Source organism: Myotis yumanensis, unplaced genomic scaffold, assembly GCF_028538775.1.
Source record: "Myotis yumanensis isolate MYYU_CA2020_CCGP unplaced genomic scaffold, mMyoYum1.0.hap1 SCAF_6, whole genome shotgun sequence".
Classification (NCBI taxonomy): domain Eukaryota; kingdom Metazoa; phylum Chordata; class Mammalia; order Chiroptera; family Vespertilionidae; genus Myotis; species Myotis yumanensis.
In genome coordinates, this window is record NW_027223757.1 from 98060125 (window position 1) to 98085763 (window position 25639).

At 58.7% G+C, this 25639-nt stretch overlaps 1 protein-coding gene across 1 annotated transcript; it reads left to right on the forward strand.

Annotated features, from left to right (window-relative positions):
• The first annotated feature begins 214 nt into the window (after positions 1-214).
• GABBR1 (gamma-aminobutyric acid type B receptor subunit 1) lies at positions 215-24718 on the forward strand. Its single transcript, XM_070419047.1, is given in 25 exon segments — positions 215-287; positions 565-664; positions 1111-1314; positions 2019-2077; positions 2079-2205; positions 3370-3390; positions 4509-4549; positions 4551-4670; positions 7890-8024; positions 8342-8512; positions 9524-9625; positions 9911-9976; positions 10353-10544; positions 16274-16516; positions 17062-17125; positions 18769-18846; positions 19980-20130; positions 20517-20649; positions 21490-21606; positions 21680-21787; positions 22068-22161; positions 22799-22926; positions 23360-23488; positions 23643-23786; positions 24163-24718. Coding segments are annotated over 24 exon segments (2901 nt in total). The 5' UTR covers positions 215-287; the 3' UTR covers positions 24337-24718.
• Positions 24719-25639: the final 921 nt, after the last annotated feature.

The following is a 25639-nucleotide window of genomic DNA, read 5'->3' on the forward strand; positions in this document are numbered from 1 at the left end:
CTCCCTCTTCCCTCCGCCCGAGCTTTCCCGGTCCCCGGCGCCGCCTCCTTCGCTCCGGGCTCCCCGCTCCCACGGCCGCCGCCGCGGGGAAGGAGAAACGGGGGTGGGGTCGGGAACGAGAAGAGGCCGAGAGCCAGGCCGGGCGGCGCCCGGGTTCCAGGCCGGAGGGTCAGGAGGAGGGGAAGGTGGAGAAGAGGAAGGTGGGGGACAGACGAGGGGAGCGGGGAGGAGCGGCCGGGGCTGGGGCCTTGAGGCGGGGACCGCGGGGGAGCTGGGCCGGCGCCGAGGTAAGAGCGGGGCCGGGGCGGGGAGGCCGCCGGGGCCGGGCGCGCGGGGCGGGGCGGGGGCGGGGAGGTGGAGCCCCGCGAGGGCGGAGGCCCGGGGGGGGCTGCGGGCGGTGGGACGGCGTCCTCCCCTCGCCCCTGGCCACCCAGCTCCGCCCCCGCCTCCTCGCCGGGAGCCTCCTGTTCCCGGCGCAGCGGGTCGGAGCCCGGAGGCTACGGGGAGGCCGGCCCGGCGCGCAGTGCCGGCCCCGCGGGGCTCACGCCGCCGCCTCTCGCTCAGATGCCGCCGCCGCCGCCGCTGCTGCTGCTGCTGCTGGCGCCGCTCTTCCTCGGCCCGCAGGGCGCGGGCGGGGCGCAGACCCCCAACGCCAGCGCGGAAGGTGCACCCCACCCCCAGCCCTCGGGGTCCTCGTTCCGGCCCCGCCAGCCTGCCCCCTGTACTCCCGCTGCCCTTCGGCCACCCGGTCGCCCGCTGGGCCCCTCCCTGCGACCCGCTCGAGGCCTCAGCTCCGCCCGCTCCGGTCCCCGTCGCCACCCAGCCCTCCCAGGTGGCCTCGTGAGAGCCTCTCACATCCTGATTCCACTCGATGTCCTCCCGGCTCACTCGCACATCTCCCCCCCCCCCCCCCCCCATCTCCCCATTACTTTTCTCCTTACCGACCGGCTCCTTCCCTCCCCACTTCTGGGTTCTATGAGCAGAGTTCTGCGGGGTACCCTCTCCCTCCCGCCTCCACCCCCACCCCCGTCCTCCCGGCCCGGGGACCGCGCCCTAGCCTCTCCGCCCCGCAGCTGACTCGCCTCCCCCCCAACCCTCCACTCCCCTCAGGTTGCCAGATCATACACCCGCCCTGGGAAGGGGGCATCAGGTACCGGGGCCTGACTCGGGACCAGGTGAAGGCTATCAGCTTCCTGCCCGTGGACTACGAGATTGAGTACGTGTGCCGCGGAGAGCGCGAGGTGGTGGGGCCCAAGGTCCGCAAGTGCCTGGCCAACGGCTCCTGGACAGAGATGGACAACCCCAGCCGCTGTGGTGAGTAGCCTCCCAGTGCCCTTCATTGGTCAAGACCATTCCTCTTACTGCCTCCGACTTAGCGTTACCGTGGGTGAGCCGGCACCTGGACTCGTGCAACCAGTTCACAACCACCTGCGCTGCAGGAGGGGACTGGCCGGTGCGCAGTGAGAGGCAGCGGCTAGCAGCCTGCGCCTTGCCGGTCACCTTTCCTCCCCCAGGCCACCGCATATTGATCCCATAACCTGATTACTCATCTTGTGAGTTTATTCTCTTCAAGGACTATTAGTGGCAGATTATGCAAAAACATTCTAAAATGATTTATCACATTTCCGAATACCTGTCTCTAATGCAGAGACTGCACACCCAAGAAACAGAGTCCCGTCTAGCATGAATACAAGCAGGTAAAACACGGAAGGCAAATGTGATTGCATCTGAAGTCACCTGCCTCCTTCCATCGCACAGCCAGAGCCGCCCCCTGCAGAGCGCATTTTACGTGCTTATAGCTCCATCTTGGGTTCCTACGTGGCAGTGCTTCTTCCTTTTCTCCCGTGGGAATGTGTGGATGCTTCAGGGCTAAGGGGGGCCTGGAAGCCGGAGGCCGATCCCTTTTGCGCTGATTTCCTGCACTGTGCGATGCCTGTGGGCCCCAATCCACAGCTGAACCGCCTGCTCGCTAAGGGCAGGAGCCTTCACCCTGCCTCTCTGTTCATGTCTCTCCACAGTCCGAATCTGCTCCAAGTCTTATTTGATGCTGGAAAATGGGAAGGTGTTCCTGACGGGCGGGGGACCTCCCAGCCCTGGACGGAGCCCGGGTGGATTTTCGGTGTGACCCTGACTTCCACCTGGCGGGGGTGTCCCGCAGCACGTGTAGTCAGGGCCAGTGGAGCAGCCCCAAGCCCCACTGCCAGGGTGAGGGGGCCGCTGCCTGCCTGCCGCCTGAGCTGGGAGTGGGTGGGGGGAAGGAGGGCTCTGGGGAGGCCGAGGCCGAGGCCCAGCTTCTTCCTCACCCACCGGTCCCGGCCCCTCCCGCAGCAGCCGCTCCCTGGGAGCCGGAGTTGGGTGGAGCTTCCTTTATGCACCTTCCTCTTCTCTGTCTGCTGGTCCCAGTGCTTGGCCTCACCTTTTCTCTTCTCCATTATGAACCTCACCCTCCATCACCCTCCTTAAGGTTTAAATACCCCAGTTTTCCTAGCTCCAGTCCCTTTTTCTAAACTTTGAACTTTCTATTCATAAACCTCGTCTAGAGCCAACCCCTCCCCATTTATTGCATAACTGGATTGTTGTACAGACTCAGAAATAAATCATGTCATACTTAGAGAAGTTGGTAAGATTGGGAAGAATATCTGGGTGGAAAGTTATCAGGATAAAATGAAAAAGGCTTAAAACTGGGGGCAGAACTGTCAGAGCACAAGGAGGAGCCTCTGCCCGGCCCAGACAGCCTCCTGCCCTCCTCCAGGAACACCCTCACTCCTAGCCCTTCCCGCCCTGGCCTGCAGGCCTCCCCCGCATCCCACCTCCCGGCGGGCAGGCACACCTTCGCTTCCCCTACAGTTGTCGACTCTTTTCGGATCCTCAGGTTCTCACTTAATTATTCTGCTTGCAGTTTGTCATTCCATTCTGGCAAGTAGGAGTCCCCGAGGCTGGATTAACCACAAGCGAATGAGGCAAGCTTCGGGATCCTTGTGCTCTAACAATGTGTCCGCATGGCCATAGGTGTTTTGTAAAATGCATAGGATATTTTAACAGCAATAGCTTAAAAGCGATTGTATTTGTAATTGTTTTCTCTTAAAGAGAGACCCCCACAATTTATAATATTTAGGTTCCACCAATCAGGATCTGCCCATGTCTTAGCTGTAGGCATTTCTGTCTCAAAATCTGTCATCCTACGAAAAATAAAAAAAGCCCAAGTCCTGACCCACAGTCCGCCTCGCTCTCCTCCCCAGGCACCTCCCCTGAGAGGCGGGCTCCCGCTCCCCGGCCCCGGCCCGGACAGGTGTGGGGGGCTGGGGGTGAGGCCGGGGAAGCCGGGCGCCCGTGGTAACTCTTCTCTGATCCCGTCTCTCCCGCTGCCAGTGACCCGAACGCCGCACTCAGGTGAGAGGAAACCCCACGCGCCCACCCCGCCCCCCACCCGCGGCCGGCTTCTGCCGCCGGGATCGGGTCCTCCCCCGCCCCCACCGTTCGCAGCCCCTCGTTGCCTACCGGGGTCCCGCCTCCAGTCCCGGTTTTCTGCGCGGCCGCCTCCCCGCTTGGCTGCACCTCCCGGGCGCCGCCTCCTCCCAGACTGCGCCGCCCGGCAGGGCCCGGCAGGGGGCGCGGAGACCCCGGTCTGTCCTCGGCTCCCCGATCCCCAGCACCTTCCTGCCCTGCCCGCCCTTCCCCGGGATTCACCTGAGGACGCCCGCCGCCCGCCCGCCCTCCTCGGCTTCCCCAACCCTCTCCCGCATCTCGGCGCCTCCCGGCACCTTCACGGCCTCCCCCCTCCCTCCCCACCCACTGTCTCGTTCCTTCCCGGCGCGCTCCCTCCCCTCCCCCACACGCTCCCAGCACCCCCACTCTGGCCGGCCCCTTCCAACCCCCTCCTTCCCTCCCCCTCCCCTCCCCTCCCCCTCCCCTCCGCACTCCTGCACGGCACGCTGCTCCCCTCTTTCCTGCCCGCCACGCCGCCCACGTCCTTTTCCTCCTCCCAGGGGGTCGCCTCCCTGCGGCCCCCCCTCCGCTCGGGGTCCTTCCGTCCGCAGAGCCCGCCTCCTTCCCCGCCCCCTTCTTCCCACCTCACCCCCGCCCCCAGCTCCGTGACGTCAGAGCCCCTCCCAGCCGCGTCCCCCCCCCCCCGCCCGGGTCGGTCGGTCAGTCCGCGAGGAGAGTCGGCGGCGGCGGGAGCGGAGCTGGAGCCGGGGGCCTGGGGAGCCCATCTTCCCTGCCTCCCCGAGGCCCTAGTCCCCTCCGCCCCACGCAGCCAGGGATGGAGGCGCCTCCGCGGCACCCCCTCCGCAGCCCTCCCCAGGACCAGGGTCCCCCCTGAGCGCGCTCCCCAGCCGCTGCCTGCCGCCCCCTCCCCGCCATGGGTCCTGGGGGCGCCTCTCCCCGGGCGCGGTGGCCGCTGCCGCTCCTGGTGGCGATGGCGGTGGGGGTGGCTCCGGCGGCGTGGGCCTCCCACTCGCCCCACCTCCCGCGGCCTCATCCGCGGGTCCCCCCGCGCCCCTCCGCAGAACGGCGCGCGGTGTACATCGGGGCGCTGTTTCCCATGAGCGGGGGGCTGGCCCGGGGGCCAGGCCTGCCAGCCGGCCGTGGAGATGGCGCTGGAGGACGTGAACAGCCGCAGGGACATCCTGCCGGACTATGAGCTCAAGCTCATCCACCACGACAGCCAGGTAGCCCCGGGCCTGGGGGGCAGGGGGTCTGGGGGACTGACAGCCAGGTAGCCCCGGGCCTGGGGGCAGGGGGTCTGGGGGACTGACAGCCAGGTAGCCCCGGGCCTGGGGGCAGGGGTCTGGGGGACTGACAGCCAGGTAGCCCCGGGCCTGGGGGCAGGGGTCTGGGGGACTGACAGCCAGGTAGCCCCGGGCCTGGGGGCAGGGGGTCTGGGGGACTGACAGCCAGGTAGCCCCGGGCCTGGGGGCAGGGGGTCTGGGGGACTGACAGCCAGGTAGCCCCGGGCCTGGGGGCGGGGGGTCTGGGGGCCTCAGTCCCGACGCTTGCTTCCGGGCCGACCCCTCCCACGTGACCAGCAGGAGAAGGGCTGGGAGTGCAGCGGCGTGGGAGTCCCGGGGGCTGGGGGTTCAGGATGAGGGTTTAGGGGTTCACAGTAGTTAGCCCTGTTGCAAGGCAGGAGACCCACGAACGAGCTTGGGCTTGGGGAAGCTGGATGGATTTAGGGGACCAGCTGATCCAGGTCCTCTGGGGAGTGAGCTGACCCTGGGATGGGGGGGGGGGGGGGGCGCCTCAGAGGTAGGAACTGGTCACATTTACCCCGGGAGCAAGGTCCATCTTGGCATCAGGTCGGAGCTGGAAGGAATAGGGACCAAACGAAGAACATTCTGAGGGATTTGGGCTCTGGAGTTCCTTTATCACAAAAACCAGAAGGGTCGCTGAGTCCCATCTGACTTCCTCCCTCCAAGCCCGTGCAGGACTCCTGGGCTGCGGGGCTGAGGAATGTGTGGCCGGAAGGCTCCTTGGTGGTCAGAGGCGCTGGGAGAATGAACTGGATTAGAGGCCCACAAGGGAGCCCCCGCAGTGGCGGGGGCGGGGGCCGGGGAGCAGGGCACAGCAGTCGACAGGGGCTGGCGGGGGGGGGGGGGGGGGGGGGGGGGGGGGGCACAGGGAGGAGGCGGGGCAGGGAGAGCTCGCACGTCCTGGGAGCTTGGGTCTGGAGCTAGTCTTTACAGCTTCACAGCATGTGGCTCTAAGATGTGAGCCGGGAAAGGGGATGTGGGGTAAGAGGTGAGGAGAGGGAGCAGGGAAGGGAAGGAAATCTGGGTCCAGGTGTGGTAGGGGTGGCCCTCTGGCTCACGGCTGTGGCACGGGGAGGAGGGAAGCTTGGCGGCTCACACTGATCTTCTCTGACCTGTGCCGGGAGTGAGAGAGAGCCCAGAGGGGAGGGTTGGCGACCTCGCCCTGGGGTGCGCTGAGGATTTCTGTTCCTGCCGTAATCTACACCTAGGCACAGGTGAGTGAGCGAGGAGGGCAGAGTGGGGAGGGGAGAGTGCAAGGGCCGTCCGGAGCTTGGAGCCAGAACTTGCGGTCCTCTGTCAGTGACCCTCCAACCTCAGTATCCGTAAGGATCGCCGCAGGGCGCGGCTCAATGTGCAGTCTCACTCCTGGGTTAGGATGAACCCAAGGACCTGCATTTTTACCAAGAAATCCTGCCCTTTCGGGGCCTGTGCAGCTAAGCCCCGAAGTGCGTGGGAATAGCAACAGGGCACAGGGAGAGAGTTAGTGTTGGACTGGGAGCCGCTGGGCGGGAAGAGGGCCAGCTGAGGGGAAGGTCCAGCTTAGGAGAACAAGAGAAGCACTTTGCTATGGGCGGTGGGAGGCCAGGGAGGGGTGGGTGTGGGCTTTATGGCAGGGCCCCGGGGAGCGCAGATGCATCACCAGACAGGTGAGGCCCTGGAGGTGGGGAGACCTGAGAGAAGGGAGATGGAGGAGAAAGTAGCAGAGGCAGCAGGGGAGATGGACAGGCAGACACACGGGTGTATCTGGGTCCTGGCGAGAGCAGAGGAGAGGAGCTGGGAGGTGAGCTGGGGAGGAAGCCTGCGTGCTGCTTTCGGTGCGGAAGGGAGAGGGTGTGAGAAGCAGCAGGGAGGGATGTGGGCACCAAGGAAGAGACATTGAGGAGCACGCGCCGCCCTCTTTGTATGTATCTTCCGTGTTATATGTCCTCTTTCCTAACCACCTTCCTTCAGACGGGGAGGGGCGTGGAGAGCTTTGGGGAAGCTGGGGCAGGGGCAGGAGTGACAGCTCCGGGGGAGACCCAGTGGGAGGGAAGAAGCTGCTTCAAAAATCAGCCACTGAGTGGACACTGAGCACTGCCCTTGGCGTGGGGGCAGGTGGCGCTTCAGACTCTGCCAGCCCCCCCCCGGCCCCGCCCCCCCCCCCCCCCCCCTGCAGCTCCCAGTGTCCCGAGGTCAGGCCTCAGTGGGGAGTGAGCCAGCTTTAGGGGCCTTCTTTATTTCCTTGCACCTTGCTCCCCACTTCACCCTCCTCTGTCCCCTGAGCCTCCAGTCTGTGTCCCTCTGGGCCTGGCTCCCCACTGGCTTCCCTGGGGCTCCAGCAGCTTTTGAAAGGTCATCTGTCAGCAGGAGGCAGCGGGCAGAGAGGCCACGCCCCCCACCCCCCCCCACCCCCCACCCCCGCATTCTTTTCTTTTCAGGCTTTCTGCGTGCTCACTTCCCCATCCCCATGCCCCTCCTCAGGCACCCCTAGAAGTCATCGCTTGAGAGTCGTTCTATTTATTCTCCCCAGTTCTTCCTCCTCTTTGTTTCTTCCCCTGGCGGCCCCTGAGTGTCTCTTTTTCTAATGGACCCATGAAAGGTCAGGCCCAGCAGGAGGGCTGGATGCTGAGCTGGCCCCCAGCGCCTGCTTCTGCTCTGTGTGCCACTAGCCCAGTGAGAGAAGAGGGAGGAAAAAAGGAAGGTGGAGAGAGGGAGTTTGCAGATGTGAGGGAGGGATTTTCATAAAATGGCTTTGAGGAGGCCGCCTGGGACGCGGGGAGAGTTTATTCCTATTCCTTCGGACTCTTCTACCCGTAAGGTGTTTGGAGCGTAGAAACGTGGTAGGAAGCAGGAGGGAAGGTGGCCAGGGTCTGGGTGAGCTGAAGGAGGGAAGGGGTATGGACATGGTACTGCAGGTGGAAGAGAGGGCACGGTACGGGGTAAGCAGCCGCTGGCAGGCAGCTATTTAACGGGTGAGGGAGACCGAGAAGATAGGAGGCTGCGCTCAGAGGGAGAAGAACGTGGCAATAATGACAAAAGGGTTTCAGCAGAGGGGTGGGTAGTTGGGGGAAGTAACTCGGTTTGGGGGGAAAATGGAGTAGGAGTTACAGGGATGGGAGGAGGCTAGGGAGCCAACCCTCACGGTCTCCCCCCATTCAGTGTGACCCAGGCCAGGCCACCAAGTACCTGTACGAGCTGCTCTACAACGACCCCATCAAGATCATCCTCATGCCGGGCTGCAGCTCCGTCTCCACGCTGGTGGCGGAGGCCGCCAGGATGTGGAATCTCATTGTGGTGAGTGGGGTCGGGTCAGAAGGCCAGCCATTTTTTTGGGTGTATTGGAGAGGATGGCTTCCAAGATTCAGAGCCCTTTGCAGACCTGAACTAATCGGCCTCCTAGCACCAGGCCCGACCCTCCGCAGCCACTAGAAGGCGCTGGCGTCAGACGGTGAGGGTGTGCAGGCCTTTGACCATGGCGTTCCTAGGGCGGAGGCAGAGGTGCTTGGAGAGCGTGGGCAGGGTTGGAGACGCTCTGGGCAGCTGTTGGCGGAGCCCATGGATGACGTCCCTGTCGAGTGACGTCCCTGTCACCCTATTCCTGTCCCTCGTAGCTTTCCTACGGCTCCAGCTCACCAGCCCTGTCGAACCGGCAGCGCTTCCCTACGTTCTTTCGAACTCACCCGTCAGCCACCTTGCACAATCCTACCCGTGTGAAACTTTTTGAGAAGTGGGGCTGGAAGAAGATCGCCACCATCCAGCAGACCACCGAAGTCTTCACTTCGGTGAGGGGTTACTGGGCAGCGGGCGCCCGCTCCAGCTCCAGCTCCGGGTGGAAAGGGCTGACCTGGGACTCATTCTGGGAGAGACCTGGATTCTTTAGCACAAGAGAACACATCCCCGGGGGTTGAATGCATGTACTTTCTATGCCAGAGGAATGAGCACCTTGAATTTTCAGGATCCTTCAACTTTGTGGTTTTAGGGCTCCCCCCTTTGATGCCTTGTTCCCCAGGCGGGTAGTCCCCAAGTGACCCCGTTTCTACCAAAGTAGGTTCACTCCAAAGTCGGGACATAATAAGGGAGAACATGTGTGGTAGGAACCCTGGGAGGCAGCAGGGTCCGGGCACTCCAAGGGCTGGTGTGTGTGTGTGAATGGGAGCAGAGGGTGGAGCTATGAAGATGGCACAGGCACAGCGAGGGAGAGGGAAGGAGAGAAAGATGGAGACAAAGACAGAGAGAGGGAGAGAAAGAGGAGACAGGGACAGAGAGAGAAGTATGAACATGGGTCAGGTAGCTGACTCAGGATGCTGACGAGGCCAGGTGGAGGGGTGGGGAGCTCTGAGGGAGAGAAGACAGTGGGTTTCTTCTCCTTGTTATGTTCTTTGATTCCTCTCTTTACTCTCCCTTTCATGGCTCTTTACCCCTCCCCCCCCCCCCCCAATCTCTTAGTGATTCAGGACACTCCTTTCTGTCCTTTGACTGTCTGCTCACGTGCCTCTTGAGGTTGACATCGCCCCGTCTATCCAGGCCCCTGCCTTGTCTTTTATGGCTCCTGTTTCCTTCCCCCATGTTTGCTGTCAGTGGTGAGAGGGCTGAGTGGGGTGATTTGTCGGACACAGAGGTGCAGGGGGCTTCCTCCTGAGACTCCAGGGGCCGTCCTCTGACCACTCCCGCCCAGGGCAGAGGATGTTGGCGGGGGAAGGTTCACACTGCGTTCCCTGTGGGGTGTGCGATCCCAGCCAGATCTCTTCTTCACCTACTGTGCACCTGTGTTTCTGTTCTCATTCCTGCCGAAGACTCTGGATGATCTGGAGGAGCGCGTGAAGGAGGCTGGAATTGAGATTACTTTCCGCCAGAGTTTCTTCTCAGACCCAGCTGTGCCCGTCAAGAACCTGAAGGTGGGGTGGCCGAGAATGGCCGGTGAGAAGAACCAGGTGGGGGGATGTTGGGTTTTTGTTTTGACATTGAGATGTAGCTGACATTGACGTGTGTGAGCCCAAGGTGCCCAGCATGTGGATTGGATACACGTAGAGATTGCAATGGGCGCCCCTGGCCTTGGCTGACGCCTCCGTCAGGGCACCTCGCCTCGGTTCTGTGAGACAGGAGCCTCTCCTGGAAGCTGGTCTCCACGCTCCAGGTGACATTCACCCGCTCAGGACTCTGTGTCTCCCTCCTTCCTGCAGCGCCAGGACGCCCGCATCATCGTGGGACTTTTCTATGAGACTGAAGCCCGCAAAGTGTTCTGTGAGGTGGAGTTGGAGCCTGGAGAGGGAGGGCCTGGGCGGGCTCTGGCCCTGGGCGGGCTCTGCTGAAGTTGACAGCAGATGGTCTGAGGTGATGGCTAACATGATGTCCCCAGCAGTTGGCTCTGACTCCATCTTTGGCTTCTCACACGCATGACACTCCAGATCCCATTTTTCCACCACTTCGTGTTTCTGGGGGGTCTGTAGCTCCAGTCTTTCCTAGGGGCTGGGAGAGGCCACTGGGAGGAGCTTAGGAGGAGGCGGCGAGCCTCTCCTACTCCCCGCCCCAAACCTGTAGATTTGATTCCCCAGAGACTGGATAGTGACAAAGAGATAGGACCAGAAAACAGTGACAGACCCAGCCCTCCTCCTCTGCATCCAGGTGTACAAGGAGCGGCTCTTCGGGAAGAAGTATGTGTGGTTCCTCATTGGCTGGTACGCGGACAACTGGTTCAAGACCTATGACCCGTCCATCAACTGCACAGTGGACGAGATGACCGAAGCGGTGGAGGGCCACATCACCACTGAGATTGTCATGCTGAACCCTGCCAACACCCGCAGCATTTCCAACATGGTGAGAGTGTGGGGACTGAGCGGCCGGACCTGGGCAGGTGGGGAGCACTGAGGGAGCCTTGAAGGGGAGGGGAGCAGGTGTGGAGTTTGGAGGTACAGGGGCACAGGGGGCCTGTGCCCACCTTGAACTTGTTTGTATCGTTTCCCCTGGATTCCACTTCTGCTCTGACTTCCTTGGGCAAGAAAGAGAGGCAGTGGGGTGGTGTGATGAGGGTGGTCTGATGAGTGGAAGGGCTGTTACCATGGAAACAAGGAGTTGTTGGCAAGAAGTGAGATGAGGGAGAGGTGTTAATAATAACAGGTGCTGCACACGCAAGCACACCTCTAAGGAGCACCGTTCTGGGTGGGAATATAGTTTATTTTCTTGGTGACTTCAAAGCTTTTTCCAGCTGGTGCTCAATCATCAGTGCTCCTGGTGCTGCTCTGGATAATCCTCCTAGAATTGCAGGTGCAAAGGGGACTTTTGAAGTCATTTAGCCCCAACCCTGCAGGTGAGGGCCACAGGCGAGGGTGTGAGGGCAAGAGGCACTACATCTTTATTTTATTTTTTTAATTTTATTTCAGAGAGGAAGGGAGAGGGGGAGAGAGAGATGGAAACATCAATGATGAGAGGGAATCATTGATCAGCTGCCTCCTGCACACCCCTTCCTGGGGATTCCAGGCATGTGCCCTTGACTGGAATCGAACCCAGGAGCCTTCAGTCCGCAGGCCAACGCTCTATCCACTGAGCCACACCAGCGAGGGCAAGGCACTACAGCGTAAGGAATACAGAGTCTTGGGTGAGCTGGATAGGACTACCTAAGTGTCTGCTTATTGTGCCCAGGTCAGTCCTAGGTCTGGAATGCCTGCTTTGGGCAGCAAGCTGAGGGTGTTAATGGTTATAAAGCCCCCAAATATCTCATTAAAACAAAGTTCTGGTAGTAATTGCTTTTGTGTAGTAAACCAGGAGCTTGATACATAATTTTAGTGATCCTCACAGCAGTACTCTGATGTTAGTTTTTCATTTCCATTTTATAGGCCAAGAAGCTGAGGCTCAGAGAGGGTAGTGACATACTGGTCTCAGGTCATATAACTGTTGGCGGGCAGGCTCGCTCCAAACCCGTGTCCCCATCACCTTCCAGGGAACCAGGAAGTCTGACTAAAAAATTCCTACTTTGATTGGCTAACACTCTTTTTGAGTGAGAGCGAAAGAAGATTTGAGAAGTTTATTCTGGCCGTGGATTGTGCTGAAGGGCCAGTTGTCGTGTGGACTCTGCTTATGGACACTGTCCTGGGACAGTCTGAGGGATTCTCTGTGTAAGGCGTCTTGGTTGAAAAGTTCCCTGGAAAAATTCTGAAAGGTCACTTGACCGGTGAGTTGTCCATTGGATGGAGGTCTTCTTTCTCTTGGTCTCTAGAGAAAGATGCTGCCTGCCTTCGAGCTCCCAGGGCTCTAGTGACACCAGGCCTGCCCTGCAGCCTGCAGCACCAGGGGAGAAGCAGCCGTCACACCTAACTAGGGAAGAGGTTATAGGCGAGTTAAACGGGCCAAGGCAGGTGGATCAGAAGCAAGGGTCGGTCTTTGGGACCCAGAGCCACGGCGAATTAGAAAAGGAGCCGAGTTGGTAGCCTTGAATCTAGGTGAATAGTTCTGAAACGAGCTTCCAGAACCACCTGGAAATTGGTTAGCGTGCAGGTTACTGGCCTCTTCCCTTGGAAGTTCCTATTCCGGAGGTCTGGGTAGGCCGCCGGATTTACATCTCTGACAGATTCCCGGGGATGTTGATGCTTCTGGCTTGGGGACGTATTTTGAGGACCATTGGTTAGAGCAGTGGTTTTCAACCAGAAGTTGCAATATCGAGGGGTGATTTTGGTTGTCACAACTGCTGTCTAGTGGACAAGCCAGGGATGCTTCCAAAACCTCCTACCATGTACCAGACAGTCCCCTGCAACACAGAGCTATCCTGCTGCAAAGGCCAGTCGTGCGGACACGAGCAGCCCTGGCTTAGGAGCCGGCCGTGCGCAGTGGGTGAGAGCGGTTCTGGAGAACGGTGATGGCTCTGGGCTAGAGGGGCAAGTAGGTGGTGGGAGCAAGGTTGTGAGTAAAATGAGTAAATTTTTTGTTGTTGTTGTTAACCCTCACCTGAGGATATTTTTCCATTGATTTTTTGAGAGAGTGGAAGGGAGGTGGAGAGACACAGAGAGAGAAACATCGATGTGAGAGAGACACATTGATTGGTTGTCTCCCTCACCCACCCTGACCCGGGCCAGGGATCAAGCCTGCAACTGTGGTACACGCCCTTGACAGAAATTGAACCCGGGACCCTTCAATCTGTGGGTGGAGGCTCTATCCACTGAGCCAAAGCGGCTGGGGCTAAATGAGTAAATTCTGACAGCGATAGAGGTGCCATCAGACCTGGAGAAAATACAAAATAAAACTTACCTCATTATGTACATTTTAGGTCACTGTTGAGCATCCACACTTACATATAGAAACTGCCAGACGGGGCTGTTAGAAAATTAGTTTCATAAATTTGCACTTGGTTACTTCACTAATTTCTGTGCGTTATGGAACTTTTGTTCTGTTTTCCTTGAGCTGCCTAGTAACATTTTTATTTGAAAAGTGGCAGCCAGCCGAAACCGGTTTGTCTCAGTGGATAGAGCCTCGGCCTGCGGACTGAAAGGTCCCAGGTTCGATTCCGGTCAAGGGCATGTACCTGGGTTGCGGGCACATCCCCAGTAGGAGATGTGCAGGAGGCAGCTGATCAATGTTTCTAACTCTCTATCTCTCTCCCTTCCTCTCTGTAAAAAATCAATAAAATATATTTTAAAAAAAAAGAAGAAGAAAAGAAAAGCGGCAGCCATACCTTTGCTAGCCCAAGAGGCGCTGTTTCTGGTAACTAGTTATGTGGGCTCAGGGGTGCCAGCAGCGGCCGAGCCAGTGGGGGGGCGGGGGGGCGAGAGGAGGGCGGGGCTTGGGCAGGGGCGCAGCATGCAGAGCGGGGGGAGTCCCTGCCTGCTGGGGTGACTTTCTGACATAGTGATTACTTTGAACTGCAGATTGGATAGACCTGGAGGCAGGAGGACACTCGGGCGGCCCAGCGGCCTGCCCGGTGGCCCGGTTGGAGCTTGTCCTGATACGTAAGGCTGTGGTTTCATCTCCGGTCAGGGCACATGAAGAAGCATTCCAAGGATGCATGTATAAGTGGAACAGCAATTGATGTTTCTCTCTCTCACTCGCTCTAAAAAATCAATTACAATTATTTTTAAAAGCCTCAGCCGCTGCCGCCCTCTCAGCGGCGCTCTGCGAGGCCTGGGCGCCCGGGCAGCACAGGGCTCGGGCTCGGACTCGGCGCAGGCGCCCGGCTGTGGGTCCTGCTGCCACGCACTAGCCGTGCACCTTCAGGCAGCTGAACTTTCCTGTGCCCGTTTCCTTATTTCTAAAAGGGCCATACACCTCATTTAAAGGCGAAGTGAGTGACACATGGACCTTAGGAAGGTGCCTGTTACAGACAAGGTAAACGTTAGCTATTGTTATTACTATTAACAGTGCTCTGTGTAGGAATGCATGGTATTAACGACACATTTCAACAAAACAATTAAGAAATTTGGTGATTTGAAGGAGTCTAAGGTGATTTTAAGGATTTAATCTTATGTGCTGGGAAGTGTTAGGGAGTGAGGAAAATTGAGCTTTTAGTTTTAGGTATTATTTTTTTATAGTTTTTTTAAAAAAATATTTTTATTGATTTCAGAGTGGAAGGGAGAGGGAGAGAGAGAAACATCAACTATGACAGAGAATCATTGATGGGCTGCCTTTTGCACGTCCCCTACTGGGGATCGAGCCCACAACCAGGGCATGTGCCCTGACCAGTAATCGAACCCTGACCTCCTGGTTCACAGGTCAATGCTCAACCACTGAGCCACACCAGCTGGGCAACAAATACTTTGTTTTTCTTTTAAAGCTATTCACTGAGCAATATCTTTTTTTAAAAAAAAATATTTTTATTGATTTCAAAGAGGAAGGGAGAGGGAGAGAGAGATAGAAACATCAAAGATGTGAGAGAATCATTGATCGGCTGTCTCCTGCATGTCCTCTACTAGGGATCAAGCCCAAAACCTGGACATGTGCCCTTGACTGGACTCAAACCCAAGACCCTTCAGTCCGCAGGCCGATGCTCTATCCACCGAGCCAAACCAGCTAGGGCCTGACTTTATTTCTTAAAGCAGCTCAAGTTCACAGCAAGATAAGTGGCAGGAGCAGAGATTTTCCACACGTCCCTGCCCTCACACACGCAGAGCCCTCGCTGTCAGCATGCCCGAGTGGTCACTGATGCACCTACAATGACACATCATTTCCACTCAAAGTCCATAGTTTTATGAGGGCTCACTCTTGGAGTTGTGCATTCTGTATTTCACACACACACACACACACACACACACACCCCTCATGAAATCATACAGAGCATCTTCAGTGCCCTCACCAGTGGACATCTATCTGGGAGGGCACAGTGCTGGGTTCTGAGGAAGGAGAGAGGGGTGGAGCCTGGTCCTGTCCTCAAGGGCAGGAGAGCCAGCCTGTCTGTCTGCAAAGCCAGGCTGTTCCCACTGCACCACACTGCCTGGCCTTTGCATTTTCTACTCCTTTGTGTCCAGAAAGTTGAATAGAAAGAAAAGTGGGCACGGCATGGGGAATGGAGACTTTTTTAAAAAAAATATATTTTATTGATTTTTTACAGAGAGGAAGGGAGAGGGATAGAGAGTTAGAAACATCGATGAGAGAGAAACATCGATCAGCTGCCTCCTGCACGCCCCCCACTGGGGATGTGCCCGCAACCAAGGTACATGCCCTTGACCGAAATCGGACCTGGGACCCTTCAGTCCGCTGGCCAACGCTCTATCCACTGAGCCAAACCGGTTAGGGCGGGAATGAAGACTTTTATTTGTTCTTCATTCATTTCCTCATTAGAGTGAGTGTATGTTAATATATTCAGATCGAATCCAGTGCCCGTGTCTAACCTGTGTCTTGCTGAGAAGTCGCCACTGGGTGTGGTTTTAGGAGGTAGGGAAGGGCAGTGTGATTTTCTCCTTTATGTGGGAGCCATCTCCAAACCCTTCCGGGAATTCACCTCTGGTCATCTAGCTAAGTGACTGCCGGGTATGGAAACTCAGGTCTCTGACCCATTTCACGACAGAGGTAAAGGAACTGTCATTCTGTTACTTAGCTTTCTTGGAAAAAGATTTCCAAGAAAAAGAGGGCTGGAAGGGTGTGGGTAGGGGTTGAATAATAGACCTTGAAGCTTAGGGGATGCCTGCGAGTCCGTGAACTGCAAGCCTGCGGGGTAGGAGTCCGGCCCCGAGAAGGCTCCCTGGGACAGGCCGCGTGAGGAGGCTGTGGTGCCACCGCCGCTGGGTCTTTGGGCATCAAAGGGGCTCTTTGGCCGGTGAGCTCTATTGGGAAGGTTGGAGCTGAGAGCACAACCATTCTCTTGCTTTTCTCTCCACGTTCTAACCTTCACCATTTATCATGCGGTGTCAGCTCTGTGGGTAGTTCTGAGCAGCTGTGCACATGAAGGTGTTGGTCCCAGCTGCTCCCGCCCTAGTCTAGTGGCTTCGGGTGTAAAACAGACACGGGTGTAGCTCGAGGTTTTATGTGTACATTTGCTCGACCTGACAACATGAACGTAAACCATCTATTCAAGTCGAGATGGGGGAACCAGAAGCCCTCCCACCCTCCAACCCCTTCCTCCCTAGACATCCCAGGAATTTGTGGAAAAACTGACCAAGAGACTGAAAAGACACCCCGAGGAGACGGGGGGCTTCCAGGAGGCCCCGCTGGCTTACGATGCCATCTGGGCCTTGGCCCTGGCCCTGAACAAGACCTCGGGAGGGGGTGGCCACGCGGGCGTGCGCCTGGAAGACTTCAACTACAACAACCAGACCATCACCGACCAGATCTACCGGGCGATGAACTCCTCGTCCTTCGAGGGCGTCTCCGTGAGTGCCAGTGGCCCCTCCACACACGTGCTCCTGGGAGCCCCTCTGGAAACACCTCCTCTCAGCTGCCTCCCTGCAGCAGCTGGTCTCAGTCCAAGGAGTAGGGACCCCAAACCCACCTGAGACTAGAAGGGGAAAGGCCGCCCCATTGCTTCAGCCCTCTCCTCATTCCTTTCAGCCCAGCTATGTCTGTCAGATAAGAACTACAGGGCTTTGAAAGAGGAAAGAGGTCATTTGCTTATTCCATTAAAGTGGGGAAACCAGCCAGGGACTCAGTGACCTGCTCAGGCCCCACACCCAGAAGCCAGGCTCCTGGTGCTCTGGGGGTTCTTCCATCCAGATCTCGTGGTGAAGCTTCTCAAAAGAATAATGTTTCTGAAATCCAGGGTATGGTTATCTGGGGTATGTCCTATATGCAGGCAAATGCCATAAATAGAATTCATTCAGAACCTCAATTAGCTTCAAAAACACCAGGATTCAAAGCGTGAGTCCCGAGATCTCTCACACTTGCTTTTATCCCCCTTGTGCCTGTTCCTCTCCCTCAGGGCCACGTGGTGTTTGATGCCAGCGGCTCTCGGATGGCATGGACACTTATTGAGCAGCTCCAGGGTGAGCCTGGGGGCGGGGGTGGGGGGGGGAGCGAGGGGCAGGTGGGCTGGGCTAGGAAACCAGGAGACATCACAAGATGGCCTTGGTGCCTCTCTACCTTCTCTTTTAACTGTCCGTCAAGCTTTTAACTAACACTAGTAACAGTAATAGTGAAAGCAGCTCGTGTGTGGGCGAGTGTCTCTGAGCTGCAGTGGTCGTGTCCTTCAGGGGGTGTGCGCTGTTTCCGCGTCGGCTTCTGTTCTGATTTCAGGAGTTTCCCTTTGGTGGCTTGGGGTGAGAAGTTGACCTGTCATTTGCATACCCATGGACTCAAGGAAAGCTGAATCTAGGAAACCTGCTATTTTTTTTTTCAGAGTTAATTTCATGAGCATATTTTTAAAATTGGTTTTTAAAGAGAGAAAGAGAGCGAGAGAGAGAGAGAGAGAGACAGCGATGCGAGGGTCAAACATTGATTGGTTGCCTCCTGCACGCCTCCATTGAACCAGAAATCAAACCCATGAACCTTTGGTCCAAGGGCCGATGTCCTAACCACTGAGCAACTGGCCAGGGCAGAAACCTGTTGTTTTTGAAGGGAACTTAAAGAATTTTCTTGCTACATACATAAGTAAACATTCTTTTTTGTTGTTAATCCTCACCTGAGGATATTTTTCTATTTTTTTTATGGCGAGTGGAAGAGAGAGGGAAAGACAGAGAGACACATCAGTGTGAGAGAAACACACTGATTGGTTGCCTCCTGCACGAGCCCTGACCAGGGCCTGGGCTGGGGAGGAGCTTGCCACCAAGGTATGTGCCTTTGACTGGACTTGAACCCAGGACCCTTAGGTCTGCAGGCTGATGCTCTATCCACTGAGCCAAACTGGCTAGGGCATAAGTAAACATTCTTAATTTTTTTTTTAGTATGTGTAGTTTGGTTTTTCCAGGTCGTGTTTTCTTATAGCTTGGCCCACTTATGTATTTGCAAAACTCCCATGAGTTAATTTTCCAACCTCTCCCCACTCAGCCGCTCAGCGTGGCTGGGAGAGCTGTTCCTTGGCTCCCTGTGAAAAGTTTCTTCCTGGCTCCCACCTCCCACATTCTCTCAGAGCTTCTTTGTACCAGGAGGAGCGGGAATGGCCGGCGGCCATGGGGAGGGGGGCGCGAGTCGGCCTTTGATGGGAAAGCAGGGTAACTAGGACAGTCTGGAACAGAACCTTAGGAGTGACCGAGTTGCACTTGGCGGCACTTTGAGAGGCAGGTACAACTTATCTGTGGAATTAGAACCCAAGCCAACCAACAAGGGAGGAATTTATAAAACGAAAGTGGAAGCCACTGGGAAAACAGATGCCATGATTCTTTCACGAGAGGGAGGATAAACATGTTTAACGCTTTAAAGCTGGACCCACAGGGAGAGAGATCTTGCTATGAGAGGTGGGCTGTGCGATGAATGGCGGCTTCCCACATACAGATATTGTTTTGTGGGACCCTTTACACTGCCTTTACGTCAGGTTGCTCATCCACGTGACCGCTCAGGCCCTTCCAAGTCTCTTCAGGGCGCGGGTGAAGGGAATCGGTTGCAACCACAGAAAGCTGCCTTAGGGGAGTGGAAGGCTGGGGGTGCCGGGAGTAGTCTTCCCCACCCCACGGCGCTCCTATTGTCTGCCCAGGTGGCAGCTACAAGAAGATCGGCTACTATGACAGCACCAAGGATGACCTCTCCTGGTCGAAAACGGATAAGTGGATTGGTAAGTGGTCCTACGGATGTTTTCCTTCAATCCCTCTGAACAGTCATGAGCAGCGTCATGCACTTGAATGAAGGTGGGTGGCAGATGCCATGAGGTTGAAATGCTCCGGGGGGTGGACTAGGATTGGGTGAAGAGAAAGGGAATAGAATGTCCAAGATCTGGGCAGAGGAGGCTGGTGTATCGTGAGAGGGAATAGGCAGTTGGTAGCATACACTTAGAAACAGTCACCGGGGAGTGGAGGCAGGGGCAGGCAGGTGTGGGAGATGGGCACTCCATTCGGGTCTCCCCGATGTCTGGTGCCTTGATGTATCAGGCCTGGAATTGCCTCTTTATTTGTCAAGAAAGCAGTTGCTTCAACTACAGGAGAGATGAGTGTTGTCTACAGGAATGTACCTGTTAAAGAGGGCAGTAAGCGGTGTTCTCTGAGGGCTTGGTGGCTAAAATAATAGGAAGTGGGGAAGGTACCAGAGGTGGGCAAAGGCAGGTAGGTCCTGGTAAAACAAAGGTGGGCATCGTGAGGACGGCGGAGGCACAGCAAGGGGCCGGCCTGCCACCCCAGGAGGCCCCCCACTGCTGCTTCCTGGAACGTGGGCAGGTCCCGGGCTATAAATGCTGCGTGGCCTGAATTACACCTCTCCCAGGCCACACACATTGAAATTAGCCTTTTTCCCCTGTGAACTCTGACAAATTTAAGCTTCCTCTCGATACTGGAAACACCTTTGGGGATACCCCAGCCAGGGCTAAAAGTCACAGGTCAGCTTTTTCCTCTTTCTTGGAGCTAAGAGGCCAGACCAGATTCTTGGAGGCTCTTAGCTTTATGATTCTACAATCATAAAGCTTTTGATTTGAGTTGTAAGAAACCTCATAATTTTCTCAGCTTTCCCTTCCCATTTCCCTTTCCTACAAGAAAGACAGGAAAACAGGACAAACAATAACAGAAAAGACTATGAGGCCCGGCTCTGCCAGCCTGCGGACAGCGCAGCAGCCCCCTCTGAGCGCATGTCTGCTGGCACCTGAGAGCCGGCCCGCAGCGCTGTCCGCCTGCAGCTGCCGCTGCCGCTGCCTCCCCCGCCCCACCTCCTCCCTGGGTCTTCTTTCCTCCTTCTTTCCCTCTCTCCCTCCTCCCCCTGTAGGAGGGTCTCCTCCTGCTGACCAGACCCTGGTAATCAAGACATTCCGCTTCCTGTCACAGAAACTCTTTATCTCCGTCTCGGTTCTCTCCAGCTTGGGCATTGTCCTAGCTGTTGTCTGTTTGTCTTTTAACATCTACAACTCCCACGTCCGGTAAGTGTACCTTCTGACATTTTTGTTGTCCTGTCTGCCTCTCCAAGATGGTGATCAATGAAGGGAGAGAGTCAAACCTGTGTCACTGAGGCCACGTGTCGGGTTTTCACTGACTTACCGCTTCCCTAGGTCCCTGCGCACGGAAGGTGAAGCCAGAGAGTTCCCGTCCCTGCAGCTTAGGGGCCGGGCAGGCGGGCAGGGCTCGGGGTGGGGTGACCTGGTCTGGGCGGGAGGCCCTCCCAGCCCTGCGGCCAGGCCAGTCGGCTTTCTCCCGGCTCTGCTGCCCGCCCAGGCCTGTCTTCCTTGTCCTGCGGCCTTTGGAGACGACCTCCCTTCAGCAGGAGCTGATTCTGCTTTCCTCTCCCTTGCTCCCGCCTGGGCTCCAGCTACATCCAGAACTCACAGCCCACCCTGAACAACCTGACGGCTGTGGGCTGCTCGCTGGCCTTGGCTGCTGTCTTCCCTCTGGGGCTGGACGGGTACCACATCGGGAGAAACCAGTTCCCCTTTGTCTGCCAGGTGAGGCGCAGCTCCCCTGCCGTCCCTGCCTTCTTCCCACCTGTCCCTGTGCCTCCAGGTGCGTTCATTCTGTAGCTCGCTTGTCAGTTCACTGTGGGCTCCAAGGTTGCCAGGGTCCTGAAGACAAAAGCAGGGTCCCCACGGAGGGACAGCGGTGGCTTGTCTTGTCTTGGGGGCTGAGAACAAGAACTGTATTTCCTGTGGAGCCTTGGGGGGTTGGGAAGGACGACGGCAAAAATCCGGACCCACAGCGGGGCCAGTGGGGAGGCAGCCCTGCTACACCGGTTGGCCTCGGGATGCAGTGCAGGGAGGAGCCTGGCGCTGTGGGGAAGGGCTGCTGTCCGCAGCATCTCTGGTTCTGTGTTGTGCTGGTAGGAAACACCCCGTGTCCCCTGCCCACCTTACTCTCCCCTCTCCTCTGCCTGGTGCCTGTCTCCGGCCCAGGCTGTGCACAGGGGTCAGCTCACCGGCACCCAGGCCACGGGCAGGCTGCTTCCAGGGGGAGGAGGCAGCGGGGTGCAGGCTGCTGTGGGACACGGGGAAGAGGGCGGCCCTCACAGAAGAGCGGCGTTTGAATATTGAGGGACTCCTGGGTTTGTCAGCTGGAGGAGTAAAGGGTGGCAGGGCAGTGTCACAGGCCAGCAGCGGAGGCCTGGGGAGCGGCCAGAAGTGACTGGCCATTAGACCAGGAGGTTTTAGGAAGATCCCCTGGTGGCAAAGTAGACGATGGATGGGAGGGGTTTGCTGAAGGTAGGGAGCCCCTTCCTCCACTGTCCCTGGTGCGCCCCCCTCCCCCCCCAGGCTGCCTCCGCCGCAGCCCCAGCGCCCTCTCCTTCCCAGGCCCGCCTCTGGCTCCTCGGCCTGGGCTTCAGTCTGGGCTACGGCTCCATGTTCACCAAGATCTGGTGGGTCCACACGGTCTTCACCAAGAAGGAGGAGAAGAAAGAGTGGAGGAAGGTGAGTGCTGGCGTCCTCCCCTGGGCCTGGCCGCCGGGCCCAGGGGTGACCGTGTCCTGTGCTCACCCGCCAGACCCTGGAGCCCTGGAAGCTGTACGCCACGGTGGGCCTGCTGGTGGGCACGGACCTCCTCACTCTCGCCGTGTGGCAGATCGTGGACCCCTTGCACCGGACCATCGAGGTACCGCGGGGCCAGGCGGCCGAGCGTCAGGGCTGCAGGCTGAGCTGCTAGGCCCAGGGCTCCTCTGGAGCGGGGCCGCGGCGCCAGGAGGGCTGTGCGCTCCCCGGGTCGTGGGGAGGGTAGCCATCCCTAAGGTGTGGGGGGCCTGTCCAGGCCTAGAGTGGGATTTGGCCTCAGCACTGGGGTCTCGTAGGAAACGGGGCAGAGCTGGGAGTCAGGCACCAGCACAGTTGGGGGACATAGGATGATGCCCGTTTTCCTGCGGCCTCATCTCCTTTAGACTTTCGCCAAGGAGGAGCCGAAGGAAGACATCGATGTGTCCATCCTGCCGCAGCTGGAGCACTGCAGCTCCCGGAAGATGAACACGTGGCTCGGTGTGTGGGGTGTGTGGGGTGTGGGGGGGGTGTGGGGGTGTGGGGGGTGTGGGGGTGTGGGGGGGTGTGGGGTGTGGAGGTGGGGGTGTGGGGGGTGTGGGGGTGTGGGGGGTGTGGGGGGGTGTGGGGTGTGGAGGTGGGGGGGGTGTGGGGTGTGGGGGGTGTGGGGGTGTGGGGTGTGGAGGTGGGGGTGTGGGCAGGCTTGGAGGGACGGCAGCCCAGTTTATGACCTTCTGTCTTGGACTGCCCTGAGAGGGGGCAGCGGTGTCGCTGGGAGGAGCTTAGGGTCTGAGGAAGGACACGGCAGAGCTGTGCCCCCCTGCCCCGGGGAGGGAGGGCCCTGGGGATGGGCTCCTCCTCGTCTTCCGTCACCGGCTGCCCCCGCCCGCTGCGCGCGGGCTTCAGTCCTCCGCCTTCAGCTCACTCTCCTCTGTGGCCACAAACGGCAGACCCCTCATATGCAAAGCTGGGTTCCCAGCCGGAGGGTAAGGGTCATGACCATCACCTTCCCCTGTGACCTGGCGCCCAGGCCGGGAAGGTGGGCAGGTGAGGGTGATGGGGAGGGGCTCCCTGTTCACGGGGAGCTCGGAGCTGGGGCGCGAGGCTTCCGCCCAGTGACCCCCCGCCGCTGTCGCAGGCATTTTCTATGGCTACAAGGGGCTGCTGCTGCTGTTGGGTATCTTTCTTGCTTATGAGACCAAGAGTGTGTCCACCGAGAAGATCAATGACCACCGGGCGGTGGGCATGGCCATCTACAATGTGGCGGTGAGCTCCGGGGGCGGCCTGGGAGGATGGGGACCCCGGGTGGAGTGACGGGTGCTGTGACGCCTCGGGGCTGTGGAGCACCCGACATGCACACGGCACCGCGTGTCCGTGTCCGTGTGCACAGCCGCCCGAGGGGTGGGTGTGGCTGCCCCCGCCGGTGGGGGAGGGGCCGGAAGCCAGGCGCGTCTCTGGCTCACAGGGGAGTCGGAGGCGAGGTTCCCGCAGGTGTGCTCTGGGGGCCCCAGGGGTGTCTGAGCTCAGGGCCGGCCTTGCGGGACTTGCGGGACGGGACTGGAGGCAGCTGCTTTGGGGCAGTGTGTGCGCGAGTGCGAGTCCTTTTCAATGGAAAGGCCACCAGGAGCCTGAGCGCAGACTCTCCTGGGGGAGGGCAGCCTGGCTCGGCCGTTCCCTGAGACGCCCCGCCCGCCCCCAGGTCCTGTGCCTCATCACCGCGCCCGTCACCATGATCCTGTCCAGCCAGCAGGACGCAGCCTTCGCCTTCGCCTCTCTCGCCATCGTCTTCTCCTCCTACATCACGCTGGTGGTGCTGTTTGTGCCCAAGGTGAGCCTCGCTGGTGTCCGATCTCCTCCCAGACCGCTCCCTGCCGCCTCCCGTGTTGGGGGCCAGGCTGGCTCCCCACCCCCCCCCACCCCCCTGCCCAGCCGGTCGCTCACGGTCTTTGCTTGGCCCTCCCGCGCCCCACACCCGCCCCCAGATGCGCAGGCTGATCACCCGAGGGGAATGGCAGTCGGAGGCTCAGGACACCATGAAGACGGGGTCCTCGACCAACAACCACGAGGAGGAGAAGTCCCGGCTGCTGGAGAAGGAGAACCGGGAGCTGGAGAAGATCATCGCCGAGGTGTGAGGCCCAGGAGTGCGGGAGGCGGGGAGGCGGGGCCCAGCCAGAGGACTCCCTGCCCTGAGACCCAGGGGAGGAAGGGCTCTGCCGGGCGGAGCCCTCGGCACAGCCTCCTCTAAAGGGGGTGGACGGGCCCGTGGGCCGCGCAGTGACAGGCGCTCAGACTGGGCGAGGGGATCTGATTGGAAGCTGCGCTGCCCTCCCCTCCCCATTCTCTCCTGCCTGGTTTTGTCCTCAGTGGTGCCCCAGTTTGGCCTTTGGGCTTTTCTTCTCAGTTTCTCATTTTAATTTCTTTTGTCCACCCACCCTCTATCCTCTATCTATTTTCCTCTGCCACCCCCTGACTCCCGGCTCCCACCTGTCTGCCTTCCTCCAGAAAGAGGAGCGAGTCTCCGAACTGCGCCGCCAGCTCCAGTCTCGGCAGCAGCTCCGTGCCCGGCGCCCCCCTCCCACACCCCCGGGCCCCTCTGGGGGCCTGCCCAGGGGCCCCCCTGAGCTCCCCGACCGGCTGAGCTGTGATGGGAGTCGAGTCCATTTGCTTTACAAGTGAGCGGGTGTGGGGAGGACAGGCCCGTAGGGGAGGGAAGTGGAGAAGCCAGGCTCCCCACCCTCCTGTAAATACAGCCCCTCTGGGCACAGACCTTCTGCCCTGGTTCATCCATATGATGCCGTCACCTCTGCCCTCAGCCTCACCACACCCTCTCCCTTCCTGCCCCCTCGGGGCATGCTCCCGGGGCTGTGTGGGGTGATGAAGGAGCAGCGGCGTGGGCAGGTTTGGGAGCTGCTTCCAGAGGGTAGTTGGTGAGAATTCTGACCAAGGCAGCATCCCTGGCTGCCGACCTGGCTCGATGGGCCGTGGGGAGCGGGTGTGTCCCTGCACATGTGTGTCTCGGGGACCCCCCTGAATCTCAATAAACCAGTGAGCACCTGTCCCCACTGTGAGCAGAGTGCACCTTCCGCCGGCCTGGGGCTTCTTGGCGCCTTCTTGGCGCTGGCAGGGCGTGAAGAGGTGTCTGTTCCGCCTCTGAGGGCTCAGCAGGGCACAGCCCAACACGATTAGGGCTGAGATTCCTGCGAGGACATCAGTGGTTGAGTGTAGATTCCACCTCATGCAGAACTGCAGCCCATGCTACCCGCTAAGGGCTCATTTGTGAAGACAGTGGTGACCACCTTCCCTCGCCGCCCCCCTGCTGGCAGCATGACATCCCTTGTGCATCAGATAGCCCTGGCCACGGAGATGCTGGGTAAATGCTGGCCAGGGCCGCTGCTCTCACTGAGGGACACGCATTGGGAGCTGACCTGCAAGGACCATTCCTAGGACTGAGGGGTAGCAACAGCGAGGTGATGGCCGCTGGGAGACACGTCCTCGCACCTCAGAAGTCTGGCTAAGGGCCCTGGGTGTTTGGACTTGCTATCCAAATGAAAGGAAGTAGCGGATGGTCAATGGAAAAAACAAACAAACTTGCCTAGGACTTTCATAATAATTCTTTTATAATTCTTTGTGGGGAGGTTCTGAGACTTTATAAGTTTATTTGAGTCAAACTGACAACATATGCCAGGGAGCAAGATCCCGAATGCTCCACAGAAGTGCTTTTTTGAAGCTCAGCTTCTCTCCCTTTGGTACTGATTTTTTAAAGCGATTTTTGCAAAAGGGCTGCCAGGTTGGATGGGCCCTGTGGTTTCATTATCCTGTTTCAGAGCCAGGTTCTAAAAGCAACATGGCTACACCTCAGGCCAGGACTGGAAAAGCACTCTGGGGTTCTCTGCCATGGACCACTTGGACTTACATTGCATTTCCATTCTTCCCACCGTGACCCCCTCAGGGAGGCGGAGGCCTCTGGGCTGCAGCGTGG